Source organism: Alexandromys fortis, unplaced genomic scaffold (assembly GCF_014885135.2).
Source record: "Alexandromys fortis isolate MF-2015 unplaced genomic scaffold, M_Fortis_MF-2015_v1.1 scaffold_9, whole genome shotgun sequence".
Classification (NCBI taxonomy): domain Eukaryota; kingdom Metazoa; phylum Chordata; class Mammalia; order Rodentia; family Cricetidae; genus Alexandromys; species Alexandromys fortis.
The window spans coordinates 8,780,076-8,800,370 of NW_026067892.1; the positions used below are offsets into that span (position 1 = coordinate 8,780,076).

The 20,295-nt window shown below is 39.4% G+C and overlaps 1 protein-coding gene across 1 annotated transcript in view; it reads right to left on the reverse strand.

Annotated features, from left to right (window-relative positions):
- The window catches only part of Pcdh15 (protocadherin related 15), an 864,688-nt gene that overhangs the window by 193,706 nt on the left and 650,687 nt on the right, over positions 1-20,295 (reverse strand). Inside the window, exons 16-17 of the mRNA XM_050142799.1 lie at positions 17,533-17,726; positions 12,288-12,420 (exon numbers count right to left, since the gene is read on the reverse strand). Coding sequence (XP_049998756.1) covers positions 12,288-12,420; positions 17,533-17,726 — 327 coding nt within the window. The remainder of the gene's footprint in view (positions 1-12,287; positions 12,421-17,532; positions 17,727-20,295) is intronic.

Consider the following 20,295-nt stretch of genomic DNA (forward strand, 5'->3'; position numbering starts at 1 on the left):
GAATCTGAACTGTGGATTTGGGCTAACCAGGGCTCTATGTTAGCATGAACCCTGGCCTGTGGATCACGTTCACAAGGGCTCTGTTAGGGGACTAGCGAGAGTGAAAGTAGTCACAGGGCAATTAGACTGTAGGATGTGCCGAATGATATTTTACTTTGACTGGTTGAGTTGTAGCAATGCACCAAAAAAGAACAAAAAAAATAAAACTTGCCTTTTACAAAAATTGTAAGTTGATAGCCTTTGATGATGATGTGGCAGGCTGGCAAGTTCATCCAAAAGATTTTTGTAGCAATTGCTTCTGTGCCTTTTATGCTATTTCAAAAGAAATTCACGATTAAAATATCCTATGCATATTCATGGACTAGAGACAATGGCATGTTTATGTTGTGTTTGTGTCGGTTTTATGCAAACGTTCACCTAGACAATTATATGCTTTACGTAATCCCATGTGACTTTATAGCGCAAAACATGGAAAGTAAAAGGTAAAGAAAAGGTGGGTAACCAGTTGGGAAAAGGGAGAAGGAAATAGGAACCAAGCAAAAATAAGAAATGTTTTTAATCTATGTATGAAATAAATAACGTGTATATGATTGATTTGTGAATACATGACATATTTTAAAGGGCAAACATAAAGGAAGAAGGTAGAGAACGTGCAAACTTCCGGGTGACTTTTAGCCGGCTGCGTTTGGTCCCAGACTTTGCATTTTTCTGTCCTGCCTCCCATGGGCGGCTTTTTGGGTCCAAATCACTCAGCAGTATTCAATCAGGGACAATCAAGTGTGGCAATCAAGTGTGCCGTGCTTTCTACCCATTTGATTACCCAAATCAAAACGAACTACTTTTAGTTTGGAGGGAGGGAGGGACCAGCTCGATTGAAGAGCCGAGTCAATGTTTATTGCTAGATAATTCTGCTTCCCTCTCTCTAGTTTGTTTTCTTAAGCTGCAGCACTCAAAAAAAAAAAAAAAGTCTGCTACTTCTCTGGAGTGTGTCATGTTGTGTGCAAGTAGTTCATGTGTGCAAATGGACCGTGTGTAAGAGGCCAGGTATATGAGGGGCCATGTGTGTGAGGGGGGCCATGTGTGTGAGGGGCCATGTGTGTGTGGGGGCATGTGTGTGAGGGACCATGTGTATGAGGGGACCATGTGTGTGAGGGGCCATGTGTATGAGGGGCCATGTATGTGAGGGGGGCTATGTGTGTAAGGGACCATGTGTGTGAGGGGACCATGTGTGTGAGGGGACCATGTGTGTGAGGGGCCATGTGTATGAGGGGACCATGTGTGTGAGGGACCATGTGTATGAGGGGACCATGTGTGTGAGGGACCATGTGTACGAGCGGGGAAGCAGAAGGAGGAAAAGATATTTTGTTGTACGATTTTTTTGAATGATTGGATTTTGTGAATCTTGCATCTTAAAACTATATTTGCAGTAGGCACAAGAGGCATGTAATTGAATTCTTCGGGTTTCTTGAGTAAATTAAAACCTTCCAATGTAAATAACCACTGATTTTTTAAAAATTGTTTTCTCAGCTGCAGTCCTAGGAGCTGAGAGTGGGAACACCCCAGACTCTTCTCTAGATCGATGGAGCTCACATTAATTTCACTAGAAAACTAACTCCCGCTTGCTCGCTGCTTGTCAAGTGTTTCTCAGGAACACCGTTTTTTGTTTCTTTCGATTGGAATCTCAGGGAAATAATGGCATTTGCATATTTAAGCTTTCCTCAACAAAAGCTGGCAGTATGTGAAGCCATAAATGGCTTCAAGACATTCAAACACACTGTAACCATCATTTAAAAAACAAAACGGAACACAACACAGCAAGATTCTTACTTCCAAGTTGTTAAAGGTGGGATTGAAAAATTTCACAGAAATCTCAGCTATAAGTAGTTTCTCTGCAAATGTTCTATTTCAACACAGAACTCAAATTAGTCCTGTTTACACTTAACTTTAAAAGAGCAGAATGGTTTAACTATGTTTAATATAAAAATATAAAAACAAACCAAACCAAGGTAACTATACAAAAGTCCTTATGCCATGTCCATTAGACAATGCACATTTTTTTCCCTGTGGCTCATACACCAGTCTCCTGGCATAAAGCAAATAGAATCTCTCACTCTCATTTAGAGATAGAACTCAGTTAAAAGTCACTGGGGAACTGTGGTTGGTATGTAAAATGAATAAAAATAAAAGAAAGACGAATGCACAAAGATAGACCCAGGAATATCCTCAAAGAACTGGGAAGTGCCATGCTTTCAAAGTGGACATGACAAAGCCTGTGGAAGGCACTCAACACAGAAGGAAAATCAATCCAACGTGTCTTTTTCTCAAGACATAGTGCGGCTGCTCTAAGCAAGCCGTTCAGGATCGCCTATAATGTTTGTTTAAAGATGATACTGTATTGGACCACAGGGGTTCTTTCTCTGCCTGCCATGACCATCTTCATCACACAGACACAGTCGAGGATGTGGCTACCTAGAGAAAGTGTGGTCTTGTAGCTATGGCAACAAACAATACAGAGACACCAGAGCGGAGAGAGAACGGAATCATGATCTCACTTAATTCCAGCCATCACTCCCTCCTGTTCCTGCTGCATACGGTCTTGTTGGAAGGGCTGGGACACTGTGGACTCCAAGGCTCTCATCTGTCCTAAAGTTACTCCACAGCATATAAAACAACATCTTTAAACTCTATGGCTCTGTGAAGATGTTAATGCCTCATTTGGATCAAAATATCTCCAAGGTATGCACACGAAATGCCCTCGTATGGGATTATTATCCTGAGTTTCTCTTTCAGGAGAAACTAAAATATTTTATTAATATGCAATATGGCATTTTTCTTAAGGCTTTGAAATATATAAAATGATAGATAGTTTCCCCAAAATCTGTATGTTAATTTCCATTTTCAAGAAAACTGCAGGAGATGTGATCCATACAATAATGTCGCATTCAGGGGCTGACTTAGACTACTCTACATGGGATGGAACATGTCTGCTTGAAGTGTTTGCAAACATGATGGAATGCTGTGTGGCATTAGAGGATGATTGAATTGTTAAAGCATGTTTTTGTTAAGTCCTCAAAAAATAAAGTACTTTTTGTTGGGCTAACTTAAAATATAAATTTAAAATAATTTTAAGACTGGTCTATATGTAGAGATTATTTTACATTTTTCTGACTTTCCTCCATAAAAACTAAACATGTATTTTGCTAGTGTTATTAAGATAGTAATGCTGTCACTCGACATTAATTCAATGGCCAGAGAAGACATATTTCTATCAAGAATGCTATGCACTGAGATATTGTAATATCTAACCTCGTATATATTTACATTTAAAAGCTATCAATATAATACTGACATTACTCACAAACTGGTGGTATATTTTGAATCTCCCTGTTTCTTGGATCAGAAATACAAGCTTTTATTCATTTATTTTTTAAACTATAACAAAATAAATTATAATGAGATAAGACAAAAACTGTCACATCAAAGTTGGAAAAGACAAAACTACAGAAGAAAAACAGCCGAAGAGAAGACACAAGAATCAGAGATCTACTTGTTCACATACTCAGGAATCCCATAAAACCACTAAGCTGGAAGCCATAATATATACACAAAGACCTGTGCATATTGCTTCTGCCAGAGGCTCAATTTTATGTTTGTAACAGAAAATGTTCTCCCCAAACCTGCAGTATAAGATCCATGAGTCTCTGACAAAGATAACATGGTAAAAGTATCATTAGAAACTTTCTTCCTTTGGGGACTGAGATGAAGGGGACTTTACTGCTCTCGCAGAGGACCAGAGTTCAGTTCCCAGCTGCTGGGAGGTGGCTCACAATGGCCTGTGATCCAGCTTCAAGGATCTGACACGTCAGATTTGTGTTGACTTCTGCACCCACATGGAGCACATCCATGTACTCAGGCACACATACACACACATTCAATCAATCAATCAATCAATCAATATTTTTAAGAAGAAATTTCGTTCTCTTTATGATTTTCAAATATATTAATTTCTTAATGGACATGGCATGATCTCATCTGTAAATGCCCATTCATCATGTGCCCATGGTATAGATTTAAATTTGTATGACGATTTATATTACAAATCTGAGCTGGCAAGGTGGCTCAGCATGTAAAGGTACTTGCCACCAAGCCTCAAGACCAGAGTTTGATCACTGGGACCCACATGTGACAATTCATTTCTAACAGTTGTTCTTTGAATTCTATACATGTGTGTGTGTGTATGTGTGTGTCTATGTACACACATAACTAAATTTAATAAAAATACATATTTAGTTAAGTAAAGTTATAACTATTATGTTATTCATTGAAGTTTTTAAACATTTAAAAACATTTATAAAATAATATGATTAACTCACTTACCCCCTTCCCTGTCCCCAGTCTATCCCCTCCCATGTCACTTTCTTCCATCCCCTCCTTTGCTATTCCAACTTCCACTTTAATTGGTGGCCTCTTTGTTATTATTATTGCTACACCCATACACACACAAATACATACATAAATAAATACAACCTGCTGAGTTCATGTGGTGTAGTGTGCAAATGTGTGTGTGTGTGTGTGTGTAATTTCGAGGCTGACCACTTTTCATTCAATTCTTTATATTTAGAGCCATCAGACTTTCTTACGGTGTTGATCTACTCTTAGTAAAAATTTAAAGTGACCATCTATTAAACAAGAATTTAATACTCTGTTAATCTTGGCAGTGGCAGCATCGGGGTTCATTTAAATTCTTTTTAAGCTAAAATCTTAATGATAACTTTATGGTTCTATTTAAGAGTGCTTAACTCACTTTTACACCAGGGATAAGGCTACTTGTGAGGACTGATGTTATTTTTTATTGTAAAAAATGCTTCAATGTGTGTATTTTTTTTAAAAGGGTTTTCTGAGATCAAAATTTAAGGAAGCAATGTAAAATAGGACTGGATTTTCTGTGTTTAGAGCATCGGGGTTTCTTTAAAGATGCTTCATGTTCCGGCTTGGTGGGACCCTACCCAGTTTGGATGTTTACCTTCCTAAACATGGACGGAGGGGGGAGGACCTTGGACTTTCCACAGGGCAGGGAACCCTGACTGCTCTTTGGATTGGAGAGGGAGGGGGAGAGGAGTGGGGGGAGGGGGAGAAGAATGGGGTGAGGGGGAGAAAGGTGAGAGGAGGGGGAGGGAAATGGGAGGCTGGGAGGAGACGGAAACTTTTTTTTTCCTTTTCTCAATAAAAAAATAAAAAAAAATAAAAAAGATGCTTCTGTTATTTATAACATATACTAAAAGACTTAATTCTGACTTCTTAAGAAACTGAGTATTAGCAGGTCAATTTGAGTATTTCAGAGTCAGTTAAAAACTAAGCAGACAAGAGACAACAGCTGATAAGGTCAGTGGAAGGCAGTGGGGCTGGGGAGGGTGCAGGGAAACAGTGAGTTATCTTGGGAACAACCAATTTGATTGACTGGCAGTGAGAGCTATGGAAAAAGAAGAAAGTGAAGTTCAGGGGTGACGTTAGAGGAGGTCTGAGCATTTGCAAAGTGGAGATGCTCTTTAGAGAGTGGGGTAAAGGCAGGAATATCCTGCTTTCCTTGAGATGGGCGGAGTTAGTATCAAGCTCTCAGTCCAAAGTAAATTAATTCAGAGACTCTGTGGCAGTACTGCAATGGCTTCCCACAACCCCTTTGAAGAACAGAGCAGTGTTCCCCCTGCGTGTTGAAATGCTGCCGGCTGAATGGCTTTAACTATCACTCCGTTCAGGAATTAAATCTTCCAAAGGGAGTTGACTGACTTAAGGTCAAGCTGCACTCCTTTTTCTGTCCAATCCTTTCAACTTGCAGTTACCACCTCAAGCTCTGGCTTCAGCGGAGTCTACTAAACAGAACTGACAGAGCGAAGACTCTCACCATCTCCCACATCCTGATACTCCAGCATCTCTCTCCCTCTCCCCCAAGAGATTGTCAAAAATGGTTCCTCCTGAGGGTCAGGAGAGATGCTCAGTAGTTAACAGCACTGACTGATCTTTCAGAGGATCTAGATTCAATTCCCAGCACAAACATGGCAGCTCACAACTGTCTGTAACTCTAGTTCCAGGAACCTGACCCCTCTTCTGCCCTCCATGGGTACCAGCATGTACTCAATGCACAGAAAAACATGCAAGCAAACACCCACACACATCAAATTGTGAGTGTGTGCATGTGGTATGTGTGCGTGCGTGTGTGTGTGTGTGTGTGCATGTGTGTGAGTGTGTTTAGACTCCCCCATAGGTTTTTTGAAAGGCCTTCATGATACACATCATTCCAGTGATCCTATATCTCTTGGCTGGCTTTGCTAAAAAGCCAAGTCACATAAATGCTTACTTAGTATTTGGAGGGAAGCAATGATCTTATACCCAGACATCAGGCCATATTTGACCCCTGAACTGGAGGAATGAATTAGAAAATTTGAACACAAAACAGATGAACTGATAACATCAAATAGACGTTGACAATGAATGCAAACAGGAAAAGAAGCTTGAAAATTTAGCCTAGAGGCATTTCAAAATTTTTTTAAAAGGATTTATTTATGTATGCATGTGTATGCAGGTGTGAGTTTATATGTATGACACATGTGTAGGTGCCTGTGGATGTGATAATGTGGCATAGGATCCCCTGGAACTGGGGTTGCAAGCAGTTGTTAGCCTCCCATCTAGGTGCTGGGAACCAAACCCAGGTCCACTGCAAAACTGATAAGTGATCCGAACTACAGAGGCATCTCTCCAGACCCCATTTTCATTTTTTAAATTCAAGAAAATGAGAAAGAACTATCAAAGTAGAGTTAAATAAGGAATAAAGTAAAAGCACCTCTGGAGAATGGTATGCTGGAAGCCAACTAGATGCATTTTAATTTTTATGTGTATGAGCGTTCTGCTTGTGTGTATGTCTATATACAATGCCTGGTCATGATGAAAGCTAAGTCAGGATATTATTTCCCCAGTTGATGGGATTATAAATGGTTGTAAGCTGCCATGTGGGTGTTGGGATTGAACCTATGTCTTCTAGTAGAGCAGCCAGTGTCCTTAACCGCTGCACCACCTCTCCAGCCTCCAAATATATTTAACACAGAGAGAAGATTTTGACATTGCTTGCTGGTAGATGTGGTATGAAGAAGGATATGTTTGAGAACGGAATGGGTGTGGAGATTGTAAAGTGAGTCATTTGAATGAATTATTGTGATCAAACTTCTGAATAACACAGTTTTCATTCCACAAGAATGATAGGAAGGAGAAAATCAAGATGTCATGTCATTTTGAGGACCAAATCTAAGACATTTTGCACATTTAACAGAAACGTAGAATTAAGAGAGCTTCTCATCAAGTGCGAATTTTTTTTCTGTTGTTTTGCTTTTAATTGCAAGCTACGTAGGCCAATTTGAATACCGATGAAGTGAATTAGGTCAAGAAAGATATCCTTCAGTTGCTGAGAATGGATGATTCTGAATCATGTAGCATGGTCTACAGTAGATAGACACAGAAAAGAGCAGCATGTAGACTGGGTCACTATCAAGGCTGAGACACTTAGAAGGGGCAGTGACTTGTCATTTGTATTGGGCCTTGCAAATTAAGTTGCTAGTCTCCACTGCTGGATGGTCCATTGCCATTGCCATTCTGCAATGTGTCTATGATGGATCAAGGTATAATGAGAAACTGAGAGTCACGCTTAGTAACATTTGAAGTCTTTTAATAGGAGTTTTGTATTGATTCTTCAAAGTAGCTTGATGTTTGGATGTGCATGCATGTGTACATGTGTGTGATTGCATGTAGAAGGCAGAAGACAATCTGGATATCATACTGAAGATACTGCTCACCTTTAAAAAAAACCAGTGTTCCTCACTGGCTTGAATATCACTGAACAGATAGTACAGGTTGGTCAACAAGACTCAACAGATTCTCACATATCTACTTCCCAAACTCTGGGATAAGCAATGTGTACAACCATGCTGGCCCTTTATTTTAATATGAGGATTAAATTTGGGTCCTTCTGCTTGACAGGCAAGTTCTTGCAGATGAAGCTTTCTCTCTGACCTCTAAAAACAACTTTGAAATGTGGATTTTGCTAGTAATTCAATTAAATTTGTTCTTCGTCACAAAATTCTTGAGCCAGCTGAGATGTGGAGGGAAGAGCTAAGGCAGGAATGTGGAGCATTTGGTGATTCAGAGGAAGAAATTCAGCATATGGAAAAGAGATGAGTAAGTCTGAGCTGTCGGGCAAGAGACTATGATAGTCATCCTTTATATATTTGATGAGAAGATGACGCAGGACAAACACCAATGTAAACTTCCCCCTTTTCCCAACGAATTTTTATTGTGGGATCGATTCTAACCACAATTGACATCTACATTGACCTGTGTAAGAAGTCACAGGACTGTTCTTCTATGCATAGTGGTATCAAAAAACACTGCTGTGAGTGCTGGGCTCAGTGCACATCTGTGATCCCTGCATCTGGGAAGATGAGATGGAAAGATGATGAATTTGAAGCTAGTGTATAGAGCAAGATTGAGGTATCTCTTCTGCAATGTAAGATCCTCAAGTGGGGTGAAAGAAGAAGGAGTAAGAAAAAGAAGAGAAGAAATGAGGGAGATAAGGGAAGAAGCTTTTATCTTTATTTTTCAATCCTTAATTCTTTTACAAAGGACTCGAGAACATGGCTTTATTACTCGATAACGGTGACTTTTTCTAAACTACTAGTCCTCTTCGAGTGAAAAATTTTTTTTCACCTGTTTCTATGGAAGCGCCTGTTGTTAAATTGTAAATCAGAAACAGAAATAAGGATAAAATAATTTTATCTCATTAAAAATAAGCATGAAGTTCACAGCTTGAGGAAAAAGAGTCAGGAGCAATTAGGTAGGAAAAAGCTGTTGTTTTAGACATGCTAAATTCAGATTCGTTCCTGCAACCTCCCTGGCATATCAGGGTTTATGTCTGTGAGCTCACTGTTGTCTAAGGAACATTTATTATGTGGGACTGAGTTATCACTGGGAAGAAGAAAGAGCATATGAATAGAAAATATCTAAAAATGTGTTTTATTTCAGATACTATGGCACTTGCCATTTATGGAGAAATGGCATCTTCAAACCTCATCTTCAGCTTTCATCAGTACAGTAATACATGAAGGAACTTGAATGCTCAGAGAAGAGAAAATCTTAAAGAAAAGCATCCACACAATACTGTCAGTTATCCGGTGCACACCTGCACCGGTGCACAGTGTTCATGAATCATAAACTCAAGTGTCACCTTTGGGCAAAAGTACATTCTATTGTGTAAGGAATATTTATCAAACAAAAGGGGAGAAAATGAAAGAAGAGAGCAAGGACCTGAAACTTCTAGAGCATTTCAAATGTCAGCAAAACAAATTAGCACCTCTGACGGGCTCTGAGCTGCAGCGGGGCGCGGGTAGGACAGCTTGCGTTTAATTCAAACTGTTATGGGAAAGAATCAATTCTGTAGTGAGGTCAAGGCAGCAGGACGTTTTCTTCAAGACTAAAAATAATACTGCCTCCAGGCATGTAGGCTAAATTCCACAGCATTTTGAACCTATTGTTAAAGACTTTAAATATGGATAAAGATGAATGAAAAACATGCTTCAAGTCCACATAGCAACTCTGGAAAGAAGAAAATCCGACCTACCCCATGCTAACCCTAATCAGCATCAGAAAGTGAGAAACCAGAGGTCTGAGGGTGGTTTTCTTCTCTGGCATCCCGTCCCTACAGTCAAATTAATATGCACACTGAGAGGAAACTACAAGCTTCCCAAACACCCTTAGGCAGAATGAAAAGGACAAACTGAAAACTAGACATGGTCTGGAACAAGGATCATTGATGTCCCTAGATTTTAGGTAAAACAGATTCTCCTCTCCTGAAGCAAATCCCTTACCACCCTGGGCTTTTCCTTTTCTTTTTGTGTTGGGTGGCATTGCCACCTATGAAGAAAGGGTAAGGACAGAGAGCTGCAGGCACCACTGTGCCTCGTCTTGCAAGATGTTGGAGGAGGAATTTGATGGATACTTTTCAACTTAGAGGTCACGAGTTTAAACCGTGTCTCAGTGGACTATGAACGAAAGAGGTTAGTGGCCTACGAAAACCCTTGATGGTGACACTCTTGCTCCCTCTTACCCAGTCTGCCACCACAATTGTGTTCTTTCTTTTGCTTCTTCCAGCAACACAAAGAATTGAAATGTCATTGCAAGTATTTTTTTCCAGACTTTGTGCCAAAGAAATGTGAGATATGAGGAAGGCAAACTCGATTCATCTTGGATGTCCAGTTAGTGTTATGCTCCTATAATAAAGTTTCTAGATCTTCCTCAGATTTATTGACATTAAAACCAGGCTACTTTATAAGTCAAAGTTATGACTTAGCTCATACAAGTTATATTACAAAAGGGAACATTGTTAGGGAAGATTTCACTATAAACTATGGATAATTTCTTGACCTGAAAATTATAAATTTAAGATTTGTTATGTTTTCCATTTCCTTTTGTTTTGCTAAATAATTCCTCATGGATGTAAATTTTGTTTTTGTTATTTCATTTCAGTGAATGCAAATTAACATTTTATTTCCCATTCTATACCTTTATTATAATATGGACAGGTGTTTGGTCTAGCTGAAGAAATGCTATATCTTCTTTAATTCACCTATTAATATTCTTGACATTTTATTATTATTGATACTTTTACTTGTGGGTAATTTTATTACACATTCTATTAATAATTAAATAATGAAAAGGGAAACTTCAGACTTGATGAGGAAAAGCAGTAAAATAGATATTAAATGAAAACTCCAGACGTGTTTGGGAATGCCAACAAAATTCTGGCATCTGAATAGCCATAGGATGACCCTGCCATTGAAAGTGTGGAGGTCAGAAGGCATAAGGACATAAGGACTTTGAGCAAAACCTAGCTGTGTCCTGTGTCACCATAGTCAACAGTACAAGTTGAGGCTGGGATTCTCCTCAGCATATTATTTTAGTAAATGTCTCTTAACATAAAGTGCAGAATCCTGAATACTTATATCATAAACTGGGTCATTTCCAAACAGGTCAAGTAATATGATTATTTTTCATCTTTTTAAGGACAATTATTAACATTTGTGGGCATTAAAATTGTGATGTCTATTATGACATTTTCAACACAATATACAAACATATACACATACATAAACGCAGAGATACACAAACATAGACACCACACATACACACACATATACTTACACAGACACGTGTTGACACACACACATATATATATATATATTCATACACACATTGACACATACACACAAACATAAACACACTAACACATGCAAACACATACACATACAGACATATCACACATGCACATACACTAACACAAATACACACACACACACCTAACCACCTAACTATACTTTGCTCAGACTGACCCTTTTTGTACACCTTCTACTTTAATGTCACATAAAGACAGAGATGTAGGAAGATACATTGATATCTGGTTTGCCTATGAGAGAACAAATGATATTTCATCTTTTTCCATCTCTTGAGCTCCTTCTTTATACACCAACTCCTCTTCATATAGTCCTTTCTGATACCATAGCCATGATTGTTTAAACCCCGGAGATAATTATTGACATCATGAAGCTCCCTATTCAGTCAAAGGTTTACCTATAGTGGTTCAGTATGCCTTGGTCAGTGACATGTCAATACTGAAAATCAAGCTATTCTTTTACAAGGATATTCTCTGTCAGGAACCTTGAACTGGACATAGAAGCATCATCTCAAAGCACCCTTTATATATAAACCAGCACACTGAAACTCAGTCTTCAAATCAGATTTGTGGCCATAGGGCCAAAGCGCAGTTTGCCTCAGACTCTGAATGCCGCCATCAGCCTGAGTGTAAGATTGTTCCCCCCATTGCAGCCTAAATAAGCCCAGCTGGGGAAGGCAGGACGATGATCAGCTGTACCCCTCAGCTGCAAAGTACTAGCTACTCAAACACAAGCTGCCTATCCCTTCATTTTCTCCCGTGAGCATCGCAACCAGTCCCTGCCAGTCTGTGTGAGGTTTTCAACTGTGCAAACCGTGAAACAGATGAGTTGCAGAACTCCCCCGCCCCGCATCCACTTGCTACTTACCTCTGGCCCTTCATCTGAAAGAAATGTCATTCACCAGAACGTAAGTAGGTGTGCAAGGGCTTCCACCCCGCGCCATATACATTCACGGGTTATCACATGGGGGCACTGGGCATATTACACACAGCAGCACACATATTCATATCCTAGGCACACCTGTAGATTTAATAAAACAGCGCCGATCCTCATGGCTTCGCTGACTTCTAGGCTGTACATCAGCTGCGGGAAGCGGGGAGGGCTCTGGTTGTTGGGAGGCAGCACCTCGATGTACACCGTGCAGATGGAGTGCCTGCCAGAGAAAAGGGAGCAGGGCGTTTAATGACCCCCGCTACACCGAAACTTTGAAGGCAGGTTTTATTTGTCTGCTGTGTTTATAGGACAAGAAATTTCAACTTTTATAGAAAGCAGTAAAATCATAAAAGAATAAAACAGTAAAAGTTACCTGCCAAAATATAACGCCTTTGTGAAATTAGTGTAGTAAAAGAAAAAAGATTTGCCTCCAGTACCTGTTCCTACTACTTAGATGAATAGTGTAAGTTAAACACAGTGGCTGCAAAAGGGAGCTAACAAATTGACTTGCCTCAGCTGATGTCCTATTTTTAATCCTATTTTTAATAGTAACGTAAACAAACAAACAAAATCTTGGTGTAAACACTTGGCAATAAAACTTGTCCTTCAGGTTCTCTTCCAATTGAACCAGATGAAGGAGTATCGAGTAATTCAACACATAGCTACACATATGAACACACATGTGCCTATGTGCATACACCCTTATACACACACACACACACACACACACACACACACACACACTCAGAGAGGGGGGGGAGAACAAAGAAAGAAACAAAAGGCGGTATTTTATTAGTGTTGTCTTGAACATCTAACATTAATCACTTACTGTGAAATTTTTTTTTTTTTTGGTAGAATGTCAAATCGGATGAATAGGTGAATTCATGGTAATAAACCTAGAAATGTTTTAAATTCTTGAAAATAAAATGAAAAACTGAAAATTACCTTTAGTTAAAGCCCATAATGAGGGAGAATGTTCATGAAGGGAATGAAGTTCCTTCATTATCGTGAGTAAAATTTTTACTATTTCCACATCGATTCTTTTAGCATCTTTGAACACTGGATTTTAGACAATGAAAGTTGAAGAATCAAGGTTTTTGAGGCTGATACGGTTTTATAAAGAGAACTACTGACAAGATAGTTAAATGGAACACAGGAATTTACAGGTCTGGTCCTTTACCAAGAAATGCATGCAGTATTTTATAGGAACATACACTGCTTCCTGAAATGTAGGTTTCAGGCACTGTTTTTTAAATTATATTTTTAAATTTAAATTTAAAATGCTTTAGTGGTAATTCCTGTTTAGGAACTAGAATTTTCTTATTTTTTTTTAAAAACAGTAAAACCAACCAACCAACCAAACAAAAACCGTTAATAACGTACTCCAATGACACATTTTTTTTCTGGGATTAACTAATCTGTTTTGCTTTTCTTCTCAAATGTTTTCAGTGCAGACTGCAAGCACTGAGACCTGACTGGCAGCTTGTCCATGCATAGCGCACATGGGTACGAGTTGCTGAGGTCTGTGCAGACAGATCAATGCACTGTTAAGCATTTCTATTAAACTGGGGTCACTTTAACACATTTATTACTTCTATTTATTGTGATACAGTTCCAAAGTAAACTCATTTTAAGTTAAAATACGCCAGAGTTTTACAATCAGTTCAAGTGTCTGAAGTCATTATCTCTGCCTTATATTTTGTGAAAATGCCCTCACAAAAATGAGTCAATTTTTTCTTATCGAGATAAATTCACAGCTGGAGATATAAATAAAAGAGTCAATTATTAAAATTTAGCCTTTAAGGGTACATTAAGATGAACTAAAGCAGGAGGTCTCAGCTTGTGGGTCAGGACCCCTTTGGCAAACCTCTAGAGCCACAAATAGATTATGATTCACAACAGTAGCAAAATTATAGTTATGAAGTAGCAATGAAAATGATTTTACGGCTAGGGATCAGCACAACACGAGGAACTGTATTAAAGGGTCACAGCATTAGGTAGATTGAGAATCACTGAGTTACAGTAATAACAAATCACTATTCACAAGTCTGTAAGTAAGTCTACCTAGAAAAGCCAAATAACAGATGGCTACAGACTTTCTTTCCTGTTGTTTATTTGTTTGGGTTTTTGTTTGTTTGTTTTGTTTTATTGTTTTTGTTTTTAAGACAGGATTTCTTTGTGTTGCCCTGGCTATCCTGGAACTAGCTCTGTTGACTAGGCTGACCTCAAACTCAGAGGTCTGCCTTCTTTTGCCTCCTGAGTGCAGGAATCAAGGCGAGTCTCAAAAATTGGTAGCTGTTGTCGGTTTGGTTATTTTATTTTATTTTATTTTATTTTATTTTATTTTATTTTATTTTATTTTATTTTTTGAGACTGGGTAGCTGTTGTTATTTGTTTTAGAGAACTAATCTGTCTACTTCACCCAGATTGGCCCAGAAGTCTCAACCTCTAGCATGTTAGGATTGTGTTTGTAAACCGCCATCCCCAGACCAATTGTCAGATTTTGTAGCTGGATAATGCTTTACTGGGTTATTGTTGCCCCCCCCACATGTGACCTTGGGCAGAGACAGAGGACAACTCTGGTCCATCGTGACTGCCTCTTCCCCTTTTCTTTCTCCGGACCTTTCTATCTATAATTCAGGGATTTGGATTGCTAGTCATGCTCACAACACCTCCTCGGGATTTATCTCTCAGGCTTGTTTTGGGAAGATCATATTTCAGCCTGCACCTCTTTCATCCGTCCTATCTTGGCACTCTGCTGTGGCGTGTTTAATAAGTACCAGTCTTTTTGAGGGTTACTGCTTTTAAAAATGAGATCTCCTCTTTATCCCTGATGTCAGCATAGTGTCACGGGAAGCATGCCTAAAATTGAATGCCTATAGCATTAACAGTAAAACGATGACTTAATGCTGTAATAAACAGCAATCAGTCAACAGCACAGTTTACGCACACAGTAAAACAGGGAAGTTGCTAGGTAAATAACATTTTATGTGACTATTTCATATTCACATTTATAGCCAGCCCTAGATGCATAAAACCAAGCTTCTTTCTATCCATATTTTATTTTGGTAATAGGGCAAGTATGATGCAAATAAGTTTCCATTTCAAAAAATGAAAATTATGGGGCCTTATTATTCTTATTCTGTTGACTAAAAGGTCAGAGCAGAACAAAAGAGGTAATGAATTTCTAAGGCAGTTTTATGACTTAAAAAGTCATGTTGAATCACCGAATTTGACTCGCTTGGTTTATAATTTTAAATAATTGCAGAACAAGTGACTGAATTAAAGTTACTAAGCTCATTAACAACTGCAGATAAAATAAAAGAGCTCTTGAATTCCTTCGGTCTCATAAGAACATAATTTTATAAAGTATATTGGAGAGGTTTTCTTTATTTATCTGATGGGTGTGAATATGAAAGGTCCTTGGTTTGTTACAAATGATGATGTCTTATTCCAAACCCTAAAGTATTTGAAGCCTTGGATTCAGACTATGAAATTCCAGTATTTAATTAGTTATGCCATAACTGAAACTTCATCCATGATGAAGTGTATATGTTTGTGGTAAGGGACAAATAAAATATTAATAAAGCAAAGCCAGAAAGATGAACCTAATGCACTTTGACTTAGGAAACATCATAATTTAGAAAAGATAAACTAGCCTAACTTTGTATCACTATGATAATAATTTACACAGTTGTGCTTATGCAATTATATATGGCTACTTGTTTCTATAATAAAGATGACTGGTATTTATATTATTTTCTTTGCAAGATTTTAAACAGAAAAGTCACAGTGGGTTTTCCTTTATCCCTTCCCCATTAGCAACTTGCTACACAATCTTTATTTATAGTTCACTGCTTATAGATTCCATTTTGCTATCTTGGCAGAAAATATAGACATCTCCAGAAGCAGAAACTTCTTATTTCTGTCCAACACAAGAGAACACTTATCAAAAGATGGGAGTTCAGAGGCAACACACAAGGCTTCCCAGACAGAAGGAACATTCATGCAGCCAGAGGATAAACGTTGCACAATCTGAGAGAGAAGTTGCTGACACTGGAGTGTATGGTCATTCAGTATCATCAAGTCTGAACTTCATCTCGATGGTGGGACAGGCAATACACTGAAAGCAGGCCACTGACATGGTCAAATGTTCCTAGTTTCGTCACGATGTCCTGCCTTCCCCGCATATGTCTTTGCCCTTGTTTCCTCCCTGACATTTCCCATCATTTCTGCACGTATGTCTATAGCCCCAGCAAGACCTTCTTAACTTACTTCATTTCCAGTATTTCCCCCAGAAGACAAGGGATTTGGGGAACCCAGTATTTTTTTTTCAAAATCGAAGATTCTTTGTCATATCTTTATTACTATGTACAATACTTTAAAGAACATATATTTACAGTGGAAAAATTTCTACTGGAGAACATTATTTATTCATGGGTTAATTAGTACTAACTTGGGTTCCATGACAAAAAAATAAAAATATAAGAGGCTACCATATCATGTGTCAATCATTTTAGGTCATTTTTATGAGGAGTCCCTTACATCCTTCCATTCATGTAACAGCTGTCTGGTGGTGTTTTTATTTTTTAATGGGCAGCCTATATATGGCGGTTCTGTTGAACTTGTCCATATTGGGTTTCACAGTCTAAGTTGATGAGGATGACTGACCAGGTCTCTTCCTCAAGAAGGCACCAGATCTCATTACAGATGGTTGTGAGCCACTGTGTGGTTGCTGGGAATTGAACTCAGGACCTTTGGAAGAGCAGGCAGTGCTCTTAACTGCCAAGTCATCCCCCAGCCCTTTTATTTAAAAAGGACTCCCAAGTGTAATTATGTGATGCTGGCAATGTTTTCCTATTACATTGCTATAATAATTGGCTTTCATCATGAATGTTACTGTATTACAGTTCCTCATTTATAAAGTATATTAAAAATATGAGAGCATAGTTAGAAAACAGCATACATGCATACAGAGTCAACGCTTCAATAATCCCGTTTGTGAGTGATGTCCTGATGGCTCACTGAAGGTGAGCCTATTACTCGGAAAGAAGGGAGCAACACCGCAATCCATGGGGCGATTTAAAACTCTTACATCATAGTAACTATAACATATCGACACATGTCAATCAGGCCACGATTATTCAGTACAATGATTTCTTCAACTGAGAAAAATAAGTATTATAAAATAAACTGAAGAATATAAAGGCCTTTTATGAAAGTTTAGCTGAAAATAACAAACGGTGACCTTTTTATTGTAGCCCCTTTTAATATTGATAGTGAACAAATATAACATTTTTTTCTAAAGACTATGGGACCTAGCGGGAGTCACCTTCTCTCTGCAGGCGGGGCGTTGTCCGAGGCCTGCACTGTCAGTGCGTAAGTCCGGCCCACGATCAGCTCCACTCCTGGTGCAACGCTCACCAGCCCCGTGGTCCTGTTGATGACGAAGTCTCCCTGGGCGCCCACCAGGATTTCATAAGAGATCTCCCCATTAGAGCCTTCATCAGCGTCTACTGCCGTCAGCTGGGATTGAAAAAGCACAACACAAACCCGGTTAGGATTCAGGCTCTCACTGCCGTGCCGCTTCCCCAAACACAAGGAGCTGATTTCAAAGCTGAAGATGCTACAGAGTGCGTTTGGTATGGAAATGTGTCCACTGCTTCTGTGTTTTGCTGTGACACCAAGTCACTGCGGGAACTGGGATTGTTGTTTTGTCCCTTGGGACCGTGTTCGGAACAGTTTTTCAATATGGAAGGCTGTCTTTATTCTAATTTAATAAAAGGATAAAGGGAAGAAAGCCTTAACATAAAATTTAAAAAGTTATTCTTTCATCTTATCTCTCGTTCTTTACACATGAACACATATTGCTGCAATCTGAGACCAGGACAAAATAAAAGGGCAAAGTCTGCTTTGCTTCCACTGTGCTGCTGCTGGTTGGTTTTCCCATCCCGTGTTCCCCTGCCTCATAACCTCTTCCCACTGGCTTATGAAGGACTGATAAAGCCCACACTACAAAAACCATTTTCTTGTAAGAAAAGAGAATTGTTTTCAGAGCCACAGAGATAGTGGCACACAAGCAAACTATAATATGCACAAATTCTAAATCCCTTGCAGACAACTGGTGCTCATTGCTTACATGAGGAGAATGACCATTTTTAATCCCATAAAGCAATAGTTGCTTATTATATTAAACAAGGTGCCTCTACTTCTTGACAGATGTACATTTACAAAGGAGAGAAGGGATAACTCTGGCAGGAGATGTTACTAATACGCAGTTCATAGGCTTTCAAACAATCCTGTATTCACCCAGAGCAGTCTACAAAGGGAATAAGAATAGAACCTCCTTTTACCTGGGAAGAAAAACAAATTTGTCTTTTGGATATGGACGGCACATTCCTTTGACCAGCTTGCCCTTGTGCCTCTTCCCTGGTCCCTTTTTCTCCGGCCCTGCTAATACCTGTCACTCTGAAGTCCCAGATCTTCAAAGTTCTTTCGGGAAATTGATGACCTCTGGTGCATTTTGTTTGAGAAAATGTGCATGTTGTGCATTTGCCTTGAGACTTCCAATGCAGGACCCTGGGACGCAGTGCTAACAGACGCCCCCCCCCCCCCCCGTTTAATAGCACCAGGAAATGGAAACAAATTCTTCGCATGCCCATTTACAGCTGCCTAAGGAGACCTGCGGCACATGTAGTAATTCTGATTCTATTTTATAAGGGACTGGAGAGAAGGCTCAGTGCTTAAGAGCAATTGCCACCATTCCAGAAGACCTGGGTTCAAGTCACAGCACCTACGTGATGGTGAACCACCAGCTGTAATTCTAGTACCAGGGGTCTGTTGCATGTACCAGGCATGCAAATGATGGACATATAGCATGGAAGGAAAACACTCATACACATAAAAATCTATTTCAAAACTGTGGTGTGTGTGTGTATGTGTGTGTGAGTAGTGTGTAGATTAGAGGACAACTTTCAGTAATTCATTTTCTCCTTCTATCTTATGGGTTCCAGGATAAAATCCAGGCTGTCAGGCTTGACTGAGAGTGCCTTGACCCACACTGGTCCATCCATCTTGCCGGCCCTCTCATTGTATTTTTAATTATTCACTGTACTTGGAGTGGTGATGGGCACAGAAATAGCAGCAACAAAAATAGCGAAGACAAAAGGAAAGTTAGAAACTGGCATTAAGGATGCTTCGTCCAGAGATTGGTATTTTAGGTAGACAGATGTGCCTGCCACAGGGAAGATATTTCCTGAAATGATTCCGGGACTTATGTAGGCAAAAGGAGAAGGGAGCTATTTGTAGAAGCAGTCAAATGAACGATGTGTATTTGGAGAGACCTGGTCCTGTCATCCAAAGTCGTGATCTTCGGTGTGAGGATAAGATTAGAGCATTAGAGGGTGGGGACTGAGGAGGAAATATCAGTTTTGATTATAGTAAATCACTTACACAAAATGTCTTAGGAAATCTTAATTAAAACTTAGCTCAAAGTGGATTCAATATTAACATTTTTCTAGGGAATTAAATTGGCTAAAGAGATTTGATGATAAACAGCACTGCATCCGTTATGAAGAGGAGCTGGGAGTGTGCTCTGGGGACACAGGTATTATGGATGGTCTTATTTAACATTTTTATAAATGAGGTTGGAAGGGAGGCACGGAGAGATGATAATTAAATCGAGGATGGCACCCATGTGGGAGGAGCTATAAATATCAGACAGGACTACAGATCACAGGTGGTAAGAAGTCGCCTAAATCTGCAGCCAGCTTGCCACAGAAGAGCTAACCTACTCTGCCAACACCGCAACTAACCTTTCAGAAGCTCACCATCTGAGAAAAGTCTAACAAGTGAACAGAGGGGATGGATCTATGGTTAAGAAACTTAAAGAGGAGTTTTAAGCTCCTACGTTAAGCTCCTACTCTAAGGCTACCCACCCAGAGCAGTGAGCCTCAAGGTCCCCAGTAAGAGAGCCCGGCACCCTCAGCCTGAGCTCCAGGGGCTCCTGTGCTCTACTGGATCCTGCACTGCCTGCCCCGTCCTTCCTTCTGTCCCTGGATCACTGGGCTACCAGGCGGCCCTGTTTAGGTGCTGA